Below are 12,166 nucleotides of genomic sequence, written 5' to 3'. Positions count from 1 at the left end.
ACTTGGACTTGAGACTCAAGTCACTAATTTGAGTACTTTAGACTCGACTTTACAAAATCAAAACAGGCTTGAAACTGAACTTGGACTTTAACACCAATAACTTGTGACTTCATTTGGCCTTTAGACTTGAAAACACTTGCCCCAAGCATAAAGATTAAAAAGTATGTTATTTGTCATTATCCTGTGGACTGTTTTGGAGTTTTCTGTTTGTTATCCTTGTTTCATGTTATTCATTCATATTTAATCTGCTGCCTGTTTCATTTTGTAGATACTCTGCTCATGTGTCGTGTCTGGTTTTACTTCCTGTCTTTGTTTGTTTTCCCACCCGTTTTCTGTCACACCTGTCTCATTAGTCCTTGCCTGTTCCCAGAGTGCAGGTTTCTGTACAATGTGGTTGCCACCTATAAACCCACGTACCAATGCAAACACTGTGTTAGTTTGATTTCGAAAGTTACAAAGTGACAAACAAACTCAATGATCAAGTCAGCTAGCAGCTTCCTTGTGCTGCGAGGCAAAATTAGTTTCTGTCTACGGAGTTTGGCGGGTTTGAAGACAGACAGCAAAGATAGCGGCTTCAGTTCGCTGTCGGAAAGGATTGTCAGACAGCAAGGCAAAGCAGCAGAATAATGTTAATATAGCGTACACTTAAATCAATGTTGTTTTGTTTATAAAATAAAGTTTGCTGCTGCTCCTATCCACAGTCACTAGACTCCTTTGATCAGAACTACAACCTCCGTCACTGCTTTTGGTGGTTGAGTGAGTTTCTATTTGGAAAACAAAGTAAAAGCAGCAGATGTATCCGCCCTTTTAAGTAGAGTATATTTTGTATAATAAACAAGCAAAAATAGGACATCCATTTCTTACAGCTTTTCAGTGTTTATTTCATCATCCTTGCCCTTTAGATTACACACCCACTACTAAAAAGACAACACAATATTTACCGAGGTTCGACAGAAATAACCTTACAAGGGAAGGTAGTGCAACTTAATACAAATACATCAAAGGGTTAGATCAGTCACATGTCTTGACATTGCTATAAACTAGCTAAACTAACATGGTACAAGACAAATGCTGGAAAAATCATATAACTTATTAAAAAAAAGGCCACATAATGAATATTAACATGAGGGGAAAACAAATATACACTGTATGTACAACACCACTGTTTAAAGGTATACTCTATACTAAATCTATTGTTTGATTATCAAACAAACACTCACCTCCTGTAGATTTGAAAAGAGGCTATAAAAACAATGTTTAGTCAGCCACAAGGTGGCCTTAAGCCCCCTTTCAAGTCTGCAGAAGGTGACGGTTTGATATTCAAAATATAGATTTTGAGGGAGGATCACACAAAGTTGTGACAATTCATCTAAAAAGCAGGGGAGCCTGATAAATAGAGTGTTAGAGTGAAAAGAAGAAAATGAGAAAAAAGGTTAAAATTCTCCCACATCCACCCTCTTGTCCCTGAACTTGCTTCTGGCCTTGGTCCGAGCCTTGAATGCAGCAGAGTTGTGGAGATGCTGGAAGAGAGAGGGGGAAAAAATCCATTTAAAAAAAAGGTAGAAAAAAGGTGACACATGATGTTTAATGTGGCAAATGTGTCATACAACAAGGTATCAGAAAGTGAGATGCTAGAGTTTTAAGAGCCTTTTGACATAAAGGGAGTGTTCAAATAGCCCGAGTGTGTACTCGTACCCTTTCAAAGCGAGAGATTTTCATGGCCTTCATTGTGGCGGAATCAACCAGCATAGGTGGTCCCAGTTCAAACACGTCTCTGATGAATTCATTTGCCTGTTTAAGAAAAAAGAAAATCATTAAGAAAACACGTCTTTGTAGTACACCAAGATAAATTCACCAATATATGATCAAGGTGGACTGATTTTATCAAACTCCAAAGACAAAACTTAAGGGATAGTTCAACATTTTGGCAAATTCGCCTATTGCCGTAATCCCTACAGTCATATGAGTAGGTACATTACCTTTAGTTATCAGTGCGTGCTGTTCTGAGATCGGTGGGACAGAGCTGCCCGCTGAAATGGAGGTGAACGGTACAGGTCCCTCTCTCCCTCAAAACTAATCAAATACACCATCAAATGACTCCAAAATGCTCTAGTGGACAACACATGGCTTGCGCATTCCCCACGCTATGAAATAATAATGTATAATTAAGTAACATTACGACACATGAAGCAAATACTCGGAACTACTTTCTTGAGTAAACCACTGGGCAGAGTGACACAGTGCACAGCTGTGTCACTCCGGAATGGTTCAAACGCTTTTCTTGAAAGATACTGTCATGCCATCTGTCGGCATCACTAAACGAGCAGACGTGGTAAGTGATCGTTGTGTATTTTGCTCAGCAATCTCTCTGCTGTAACGTTAACGTTACCTCCATGTTGAGTAACAGTAGCCTACAACCCAAGCATGGTAAATAAGGCTAAAATGCAAATATTGTTGTGGTTATGTTATGGATAAGTGCTTGCCCGGAGCATATAGTGAAGTGACTGGCATTACTTCTCATTGTTGGGAATAAACAGACTGATAGGGAACATTTTATGTTGTTGTTCCTTCAGGAGTTGTGGTGATTTATGAGTGTGGAGTTAGCATGTTCTCCCTGTGTTCCGGTGGTTATTTTGAGGCGTACTCTATATTTATATTGCACAGGTGTACCTAATAAAGTGGCCAGTAAGCCCCACATTTACACCACCGGCTCTGGGTCTCCCCTCAGCCCCTGGTTGCTCGGCACCCTCAGCCTCTCTTCTTGCTCTCTCTTCTTCCAAAACCTGTAACTCTTCCTCTGTATGTTCTGGCTTCTTCTCAACAAACTTGTTGTTTTGATGACAGGAGTAACTGCACTAAACATACGCTGTTTGAAATCACTCCGCCGAGCAAGTACTGTATGTCTGGAAAGTAGTTCCGGCTCTGCTTTTGGCTTCAAAACAACTGTGTCTCATAATATTACATTATTATTTCATAGCGTGGTGAATGTGTAAGCTACAAGTTGTCCACAAGAGCGTTTTGGAGTCATTTGATGGTGTGACCTGTACCGTTCGCCTCCATTTCAGCGGGCAGCTCTGCCCCACCAATGTCAGAACAGCATGCACTGACAATTAAAGGTAATGTACCTACTCATATGACTATAGGGATTACGGCAATAGGCGAATTTGCCAAAATGTTGAACTATCCCTTCAAGGCCAAAACACACTGGCAGCAAACGCCATGTGTCAAAAAATACGCCCCTATTTTCAATGTATAACTCTTAGCCACCAGCACTGGCGTCAACACTACTCCAACTAGCTCCCACAGCAGTTCGACTCATCACCGCTGTTGCATTAAGAGAACTTTGTAGCTGTTGCTGTGTCTCGTCTGTGATGGAGAATGGATGACGAGAGACTCCTTATGAGGTCGAGAAATATGCAGAGCTGAACAACCCACAGTGCCCTAACTATGAAGACAATAGCCCAGAAGATATTGCCAGTGGAGATCGGCTCTTCAGGTGAGAAATCAACTTTAATTAGTTGGTGTCCACACATGATTTTAAGCTAACGCAGAGGTGGAAGAAGTACAGATCTTTCAGTAAAAAGGTAAACATAACTTTCAGTGGTTATCATGTTGACGAGCTGCATGACGCGTCCATTGTATGCCAATGGCAGCACTTGACCCGCGTCACCTGACGTGAGACGCTTGCATGACTTGAATACTATCTTTCCTTCTACTTGTTCTGTACTGTACATTGTTCTGTTTGGTACCAGCGATTGCGTGCAAAATACAGCTAACAGGGAAGGAGATTCATACATTTTAATCTGTAAACTAAATTATAGTTTCCTACATTTGTAAACAGTGAGTTACATTCAAGTGTAGTTCTCATACTTCCACTGTTATTTCATTTAGTTAAATATTTTTGATTTATTTCCTCTTTATTTGGGATCTAATTGGACAAAATGTGACTGATTGAAACTGACTTGAAGCTTGACGTTTTCTTTCTCCTTTTTATTTTAAGTTTATTTTTGTTTTTTGGCTTATTCATTGTTTTCTTACCTTTAAGCACTTGATTTTGTTGTAATATATAACTGCCAAAGCAGGTGTGAAGTAAAGAATCTGCAGTTGTCTTTTGTATATCCTCTGGCTGCCAATAAAATCAACAAAACACCTCTACCGACCATCACCATGAGACAATACAGAATCTGAATGATAATTTTAGACACTGTTTACAGCGTTATGGGCTCTGAAATATGTTCCATTGTCTCATCTTCACTTGTGAAATGTTGCAGTGTTCCACAAGCGCTGGCTGCAAGCCAAGGTGCAGACTACTCTCCAACCAGCTACTTTTTCCCCCCCTTACAGTACGAAACATTATCCTAAATCAAGTTCTAAGTGTTGTCTTCCTGCATCAGGCAGGCCTGCAGATCTTCATTGTCTTTTATTGCTGTGTCAGTGCAGGAGAAAAGAGCTCCTGTTACACATCATCTGACGCAACAACCCAAACTCGTGATTCTGCAGTGCATTTAAATTAGAATGTTGGCTCACACGCATTGAAGTGCTGTCACTGACTCATACATTTACGCCATACTCCACCAACATGTAACGACGTATTGTAAACATACCTGCAAGTGGTAGTTCATCCCAGAGCCCACGAACTCTCTGAAGGCGTCATAGGTCCTCTTTCTGACCCAGCTGTCAATGGTCATGCGCTCTGTCCCAAAGCGAATGGTCTCAGACTGGAAGTCGCCCTCCTGGAAGGACAAAGATGGAGGTTAGACAAATAAAAATGGCCAGAGACAAAAACAGAACATTTACTTGATAGCTTCAGTCCTCCTAAAAAGTATCCTCTTAATTGTCTTGAATAAAAAACACTAAATCTCTAATTTGTGCCTCTAAGACACTCAGGATAAAAGGAGGAAGGAGCATCGAAAATGCACCAAACACCCACCTCAACAGCCTTGAGTACGTCTCTAAACACCGACCGCTGCTTCCTCTTGTCTGTCTTAGCTCTGTGCTTGTTACAGTCTGTGGCCAACGCGTTCAGTTTGTCACACAGTTCATCCCAGTCGTTAAACTCAAACTCCTGAGGGGACACAGAAAAACAAATGCTGCATTCATGACCATTTAAAAAGTAAAAAAGTGAGAGGCATCATACTAGCAACACTAAACAGCTGTTTACAGAAAGACAGTCGAGTAAACATGAAATTTAGGGCAAAATAAAGCCAAAATTACAGTCCCTTATTCATCTCACACCTGAAATTTAGTCCCAATTTTAGTCCCAGTATTTGAGTGTGCTGTACTTTAAAAGATTACAATGAACTTACAGGGTCCATGTCTCTGGCCAACTCAAAGAGCAGTGCAATGGTCTCCCCTGCAGCAATTCTCATGTTGACATCCTCACTTTCTAGCAGTCTTGGCAGTTTAGGCAGGTGTCTGCACAACAAAACACATGCAATCAAAATTATTTAAAAAATACATGCATCACTTCTTACATTTCAGTATCTGGGCTTGGGTTGCACTCAAATGAAATGTGCGGTCAAGGCAACAAACTTGGCTGTGAAACTAAGTTAAGGGGTTGACAAAAGTGAGGCTTACTTGCGCAGGATGTCTTTGAGCTGGCTGGCAGTGCAGATGGTGAGCAGCAGTGCCCAAGACAGCAGGGCGTTGGTGTGGAGCTGGCTCGTCTGGGGACTGATCAAAGGACAGGTTCCATCCATCTTCGCATAGGACCGGGTGAACAGGTTCTCAAAGCACTCCATGGTTGCATGGACATCCTAGAGCAGGAAGCAGCAGGGAACATGTGAAGACAGGTGTTTGCAAAAATCAAACGCTTGAAGGGTAATGAAAACACCACCAGTCCACACAGATAAAATTTTTATGACTTTGTGACTAATTACTCCAGGCACAGTCTGAGTGAAGCTGCCAGTGCAGTTAACATGAACATTAAGCCTGAATGAGGCACAGTGTCACAACTGATAATGAGTTCAAATGAACGACTGCCAGAGGTTGTAGAAGAGACATCGCGGCGGCTCGCCCTCGAGCCCAGAGGTGTCAAACTACAGAATAGACACTAAAAGTGATCAAGAACTCACCAAAATGTCATCTTCTGCTACTAAAGTACAGAGGCCCAGACTTGTTGCCACCTATTAAGAGAAACAGATGTGCTCAGTTGACGTTTCACAGCATATACACATTACAGAAAAACCCACACATACACTTAACAGCAGGTATTGTGTAATTTGTTCCACAACCTGTCAACAATGCATTCTTCGGATGTCATAAAAATATTAGGTACTGCTTTTCCCAACAATATCAGGTACTCACAGCCTGTCTGGCTTGTATATTGGCTGCTCCGTCCGCCAGGATGTTTTTGAAGATGGGTTTCAGGGTCTTGAACACCTCCTCGCTCTCGATGCCGGAGCCCAGCTGGATACACAGCAGGCAGGCTAAAGAAGCTGCTGCCCGCTGCTCCTCGCCTTTGCCTGGCGGGAAGAAGAGTGGGCATTAACATTTCCCTTCAGCTCAGGGAACATTTGACACAAAATAGAGATATATTTACCCTCACCATATCATGCAGAAAATATCAAACAGATCCTATAAAATAACAATATGTAGATGTACAGCTACAGAGCATATATTTAACCCCAGCATTACACCACTTTCAGAACCACTGATGCTATAAAAGGCAAACAAAACCGCAAAACACCTGCTGTGCCATTGGCGAGGAGGACCAGACTTTTGATAAAACACTTCAGTTATCTTTTCTGGTACCTTTCTTGAGGCAGCGTTCGATGCTGTCTGTGATGGTCATCCTTCTCTCTGAGATGAACTCATACAGGATCCGTGTGGCCATGGCCGTCTTGAGCCCATCCAGCGCCCCTTGTCTGGTCTTAGCACTGAGGAAACATGTACACAAACAGTACTGCTATTATACACATTCTTGTCTCTTGTTTAACATTAACATGACTGAAGAGTGATGCCTAACAGGGAGATATTATAATAAAATATATTTTCATAAAAAGAATTATACCATGTACAAGGTCCTACAGCTAAATGCAAGTGAGAACAAGACTTTTAATGCCACTTGAAATAAAACTCAAGGTTATTTTTACAATAAATCAAAACTTAAGAAAACTATACTAATTACCTAGGGTTTGGGAGAATTTGGTAAATAATATAACATTAAACATGATTGGCAGAGACGAGGGTAGGGCAAAACTGGAAAATATAAGCCATTTATTGGCCGGGTTTTCTTGGGGATATTGTATTTCTCACTCTGCATGTGGGATTCCACTGCCTCACAAAGAAATATGTGTGTTGTGGGTTCCTTTATCCTAATGGCACCCTAATGCGAGAGGAATTTAATCAATTAATACAAATAAAATAAAAATCGATATCATATTTTGAGATTTTACAATGAGATGTTAGGAAAAAAAAGGTTCAAAAATTCTACTTCCCTTGTTCCCCATTTTGAAGACTTTTGAAAGACTGATTTTGGACATTTTAATACCAATTAAGGCCTTATTTTTGATAAATAATTCAATGCCTTTAAGACTTTAAGGATCTCTGAGAACCCTGCATGTAAATAGCATGTGCTAATCACACCCACTGCTTTGGCCAGAAGCTTGATTGAGGGTCCTAGGAGTTAACTGACTGAAACCCAGCACTGATCAATTAGAGCAATTTCAAATTAAAAGTTTTAAGTATTATTCTGTGAGCTAAAATGTTAAGCTCGTTTGTTCATTGTTTTTATATACTCTTAAATTTTATATGTACTGGGACTAGCAAAGTCACTTTAGCCCTTGATTTTACAAGCAAAGTTGAACTACTATTTGTAACATTAATCACTCATCAAATGTTGTAATGTGCTGCTAATGTGCCAAAGCTTAAAATTTAATTCCCTCATTGCACTGGCAATGAAGTGGGACTACTGGTGCAGCCATACCTAAATATGATCAAGCTCAGCAGACACATGTTGAATTCTGTTTTTAACTTGACTGGGCTGTAAACCTCAATGATACCTTTCTCCTGTGATTGACAGAAGCACTCTAAACTCAGACTCCCAGAAATAAGCTTAAACCACGTTAGTTGCACCTTCTTAAAATTGTATGTTTCTGGAGGCTCTTTGTCAATACTTCAAGGGTTTAGTCCACAACTATGTACACCTATTTTTGTTAAATTACTTTGTCAATCTCTTTTGTACTATTGTTATTTATTCTATCATATTCTTTGTGGGCAAAAGATTCCTAAATCGTTCTAAACTAAAATGTTTTGTACCTTGCTTTTATGCAGCATTCTTTACAGAATAAAGTCACTTTATTTTCAATATATCTTGTCGAAAAAGGGGAAACTCTGTACAGGACATGTCACAGGCTTCATGCCAAGATCAGATAATGTGTGCGTGTCGAGTGCTGAAAAGCAGGAAGTCATTTCTATTACCTCTTATCTACCGTGCTGTCTATGAACCCCTTCAGCTTGTACTGGAAATCCTCCTGGGCTTGGTCCTCACTGGCCTCTCCACCTGGCAACACCACAGGAAGTAGACACATGCCTGTTAGGCTTCAAGGTATTGATAAGAGTTACTGGACAACACACGTTTGCCCAATAACAAGTTTTATGGCAAAAATCAAACCAAGAGATGAGCTAGGCATTTACTACATTCCTAAGTGCTCACACACTACTAACACTGGCCAACACAGACACACCCACTGACAGCACAGCCAGCACACATACCAACAAGTTGAAACAAAGACTAGAGTACAGAACATACACACACATACCTTCATCTGCAACACTGATGGTATCACTGAAGCTGCTGCAATGACTGAGGGTCTCAATGGAGGCATCCTCATCACTGAAAGGCTGCACATTTCCATGCTGCCCCCCTGAACACACAAAAAAAACAGACATGAGCACTGAAAATATAATTTCTCCTAATCTAATCAAATGCATTAGTACAGTGCAGCAGGTCTGGTTGAGCCTATTATGTAACCCCAGCACCACGCAGGTGCTGCAGTGGATACTGCAGTTATCTAATCTGTATTTTTGTCCTTAGCATGCCTTATCCTACTGTACTTTCATTATCTCGCATGAAAATGCACCATGTTTTTCAGGGTCAAGGGTAAACCCACACTTCTGTTGACTGTGTAAACACAACATTATGTTCAGGTTGGAGGGACATGGGTCAACTGAACATTTGTGACATGACAGACGCTCTGACAATCTGCCACTGTCGGTAGTTACTCTCAGGTGCAAAACTGCTGATCAGAATACAGTTTTGTCCAAAACCACAACAGCAAGCAAAGTGTCATGGAGGGCAAACGGGAAGCTGATTTTGCTGTCCAAATTCAGAGCAGACAATACAAGTGATTAAGAAAGGGAACAGTTAGAATACTTGAAACTGGAATGAAACCTGCAAACAGGCACTTCGAAACACACTTGTATGGTTGCCAGTCTAAGCAGAATATTTTGAAGGTCTTGTGTGGGAGAGTTGTGAAAATTCACAGCTAAACAGGGTGCGAAAATCTTTTGTCTGTTAATTTTTCAAATCTCAAAAGCCTCAGTTGTATTAGTTGTGAGAAACATCCAATAAACGCCTCATAAAGTGTAGGAAATCGCAGCCTCAGTTGTTTTGCACTGCAACCAGACACAACAGGCGTCTCTGTGCTGACCTGAATTCACCTCTGAGACACATGCTGGTAAGCCTTTCACTGTGAGACCACGTTTTTAGAGAAGTCGCAACCAAAAATGAGAGTACTTAAAATGTAACGTTAAACCCGTGAAACACTGTCAACTGACTGATAAAAGGCCATTTTATCAACCTAATATGGGCTATTTCTATGTGTTGACGTGGACTCTTCCCCCACGCCAGCTGACTTCTGAGAACCGGGCGCCGCCTCTTTTCCACCCCGCTCTCTGGAGTCCAAAATGTCCGCCTTCTGTCGTATAACAATAACAACCAATGTAAAAGACGGTTGTCTGTCTTAAATACTAGTTAAAACTCAGTGACGTTAGTCGGAAATGCTTTCTGACACACAAAAATTCGGCTAAAGATCAACTGAGGTCAATCCTTAAACAAGGCGACCTCACTTTACTAGATTCGAGCTAGCTAACATTTTATCTTTAATTTAGACCTACAAAAAAAAAAAAAAAGATTTATTCGTCTATCGAAGCTAATACCATGCTCAAAGCTGTCAAGTTGTCACAGAAATATGTTTATATAAATGTACTTTACCTAGCAACCACATCTTGCTAGTGGGAAGTTGACATTAGCTAGCTGTTAGCTTGTACCGTAAAGTGCGACAGTGTGCCCGTTAACAATACAAATTAGTATATAAACAAAAAAGAGTGTAAATAATGATAAACATAAAGCAAAAGTACACTGTCATATGATGGCACGTTTTTCTAAGAGCGGTGCTTTGTGTGAGCACAGCTAGTTAGCTTTGTGTTTTGACGTAGGCCCGCCTCTGATATTTGTAGTCCTTCTTGTAAACACGTTCAACTCCTCTCAATGGACTGGCAACATGAAAAGAACTACAATTCCCATCAACATACACGCGTCACATAAGCAAGGCCAAAGCAATGCGGCCGCTCGCTCACTTACCCCTGCTATTCTTCTTCTTGGTCCTCGGCATTTTCGTGCAGATTAATGTACAATATGATCAAAAATCAGCCAATACACGACCAGCTTTTATTATATTGTCTCGTAAAATGAAAATATTCCCGTGGCACAGCGGATAAAAAGGAATTGAAGGCGATCTTGGAGATAGACTGTTGGCCGAGACGATACATTTTCCCTCATAAACCAGGGCTGCATTACGAGAGGGCGGCACCGAGTATTTATACCGGCTGACATGTCACGAGGAGGTTTCCCGGCATCACTGACCAATCCGGGAATAGGAACATGCGTCGCATGTGTTTACTCGTGATGCAGTGTACAGAAACGTGGGCTCAATGCGTATTTGGTCATTTTGGTAAAGTGTGTACCTGTTATGGTCATCACAGTTGTAGAACTACTATGAAGCAAAGGTAAAATAAGATTGCTGATCTTTAATATAGAACTTCTTGAAAATGATTGACAAAAACAGCCACAAAAACACAAAGACAAGAAACAAATAGTAGTGATTTTTGGAATATATGGTGCAATACAAACAGTGAAAAAATGCCACTGTGATCAGTAACAGGAAACAGTAACACCAGTTCTGTATAAAGTTACTTTCAACTTCTACTTCACTACATTTCTGTGGCAAATATTGTAGGATATGTTGTACACTACTCCCCACTGCCATGACACCTGTGTAACTTAGTCTTATTGTTATAGATTAAACAACAAAGCATTATATAAAATTGTAAAAAGCAGCTCTAAATGTATTAGCTACATTAAAATGCTGCTTAAAAATTACATTAAAACATCAAAAATTAGGATAATACAGTATATAATGATTTAACACCCCTAAAAAGACCAATCTGCAAAATGAGTAATCTACTTCTATACTTTAGATACTTAACTACATTTTGATACTTAAACATGTGTCTCATATCACTGACATGACTGTAGCCTTTTACCTAAGTCAGGGGTCGGCAACCTTTACAATCAAAAGAGCCATTTTTGACCAAAAATAATAATAATAAATTATATTTGTGGAGCTGCAAAATATATTTGAGCCTCATAATGAAGGTAACATAGCATGTAAAGTCTAAATTAGCCTATACTAGTAGTCTAAATGAGCATTCATTGATATGTTTTCCCACAAGGTGTCTACTCTGCAGGGCACTATTTATGATTATCAAATACTTTAACTTTGCAGAACTGGCAGTGAAAGAAAACATGAACTACTAAATTCTCTATTTAATTCCAAGACTTTAATTTTTTTGGGATTTGGCATCCATAGCTAACCAGCAAGGGAGACTCGAGACTAGCCACTGCTATAATTGTTCGGCAAAATTTTGAAGAAATTGTTCTAGGCAGATGGAATCGGCACATTTTAGTTGCTGCAATGTTAAAACTTTTTTTTTTTTCATTCAGTATATAGGCATCACACTTTTACAGTTGGAGAATGTAAGAATTTCTTTAGGCCTACAACACTGATAAATGAAAATTAAAATGTTAAAAAAAAAACTGTTGGCCATTTTCACATATTTTTTTGGTCAAAGTCATGGGGAGCCACTGGGGAGGGGCTAAAGA

At 40.1% G+C, this 12,166-nt stretch overlaps 1 protein-coding gene across 1 annotated transcript; it reads right to left on the bottom strand.

Moving 5' to 3' along the window:
- Nucleotides 1–856: 856 nt before the first annotated feature.
- Nucleotides 857–10,812, bottom strand: ifrd1 (interferon-related developmental regulator 1). The gene is made up of 12 exons (XM_049566938.1): nt 10,586–10,812; nt 8,763–8,867; nt 8,422–8,503; nt 6,754–6,878; nt 6,307–6,464; nt 6,075–6,125; nt 5,578–5,756; nt 5,307–5,415; nt 4,931–5,065; nt 4,605–4,733; nt 1,696–1,791; nt 857–1,520 (listed from the first exon to the last, which is right to left on the bottom strand). Exons 1-12 carry the CDS (start codon nt 10,614–10,616, stop codon nt 1,434–1,436), a joined length of 1,287 nt encoding a protein of 428 aa, XP_049422895.1. The 5' UTR covers nt 10,617–10,812; the 3' UTR covers nt 857–1,433.
- Nucleotides 10,813–12,166: the final 1,354 nt, after the last annotated feature.

This window comes from Epinephelus fuscoguttatus, linkage group LG22 (genome assembly GCF_011397635.1).
Source record: "Epinephelus fuscoguttatus linkage group LG22, E.fuscoguttatus.final_Chr_v1".
Classification (NCBI taxonomy): domain Eukaryota; kingdom Metazoa; phylum Chordata; class Actinopteri; order Perciformes; family Serranidae; genus Epinephelus; species Epinephelus fuscoguttatus.
Note: the sequence above shows the minus strand (reverse complement) of the source record. Positions and strands in the feature narration are given on the sequence as shown.

Coding starts and splice junctions, on each gene's coding strand:
- ifrd1 (XM_049566938.1), bottom strand. CDS start 10,616: ATGCCGAGGACCAAGAAGAAGAATAGCAGGG. Junction 6,126..6,306: donor ATATACAAGCCAGACAGGCT/GTGAGTACCTGA, acceptor TTCTCTTAATAG/GTGGCAACAAGTCTGGGCCT. Junction 5,757..6,074: donor TAGCAGAAGATGACATTTTG/GTGAGTTCTTGA, acceptor TTCCTGCTCTAG/GATGTCCATGCAACCATGGA.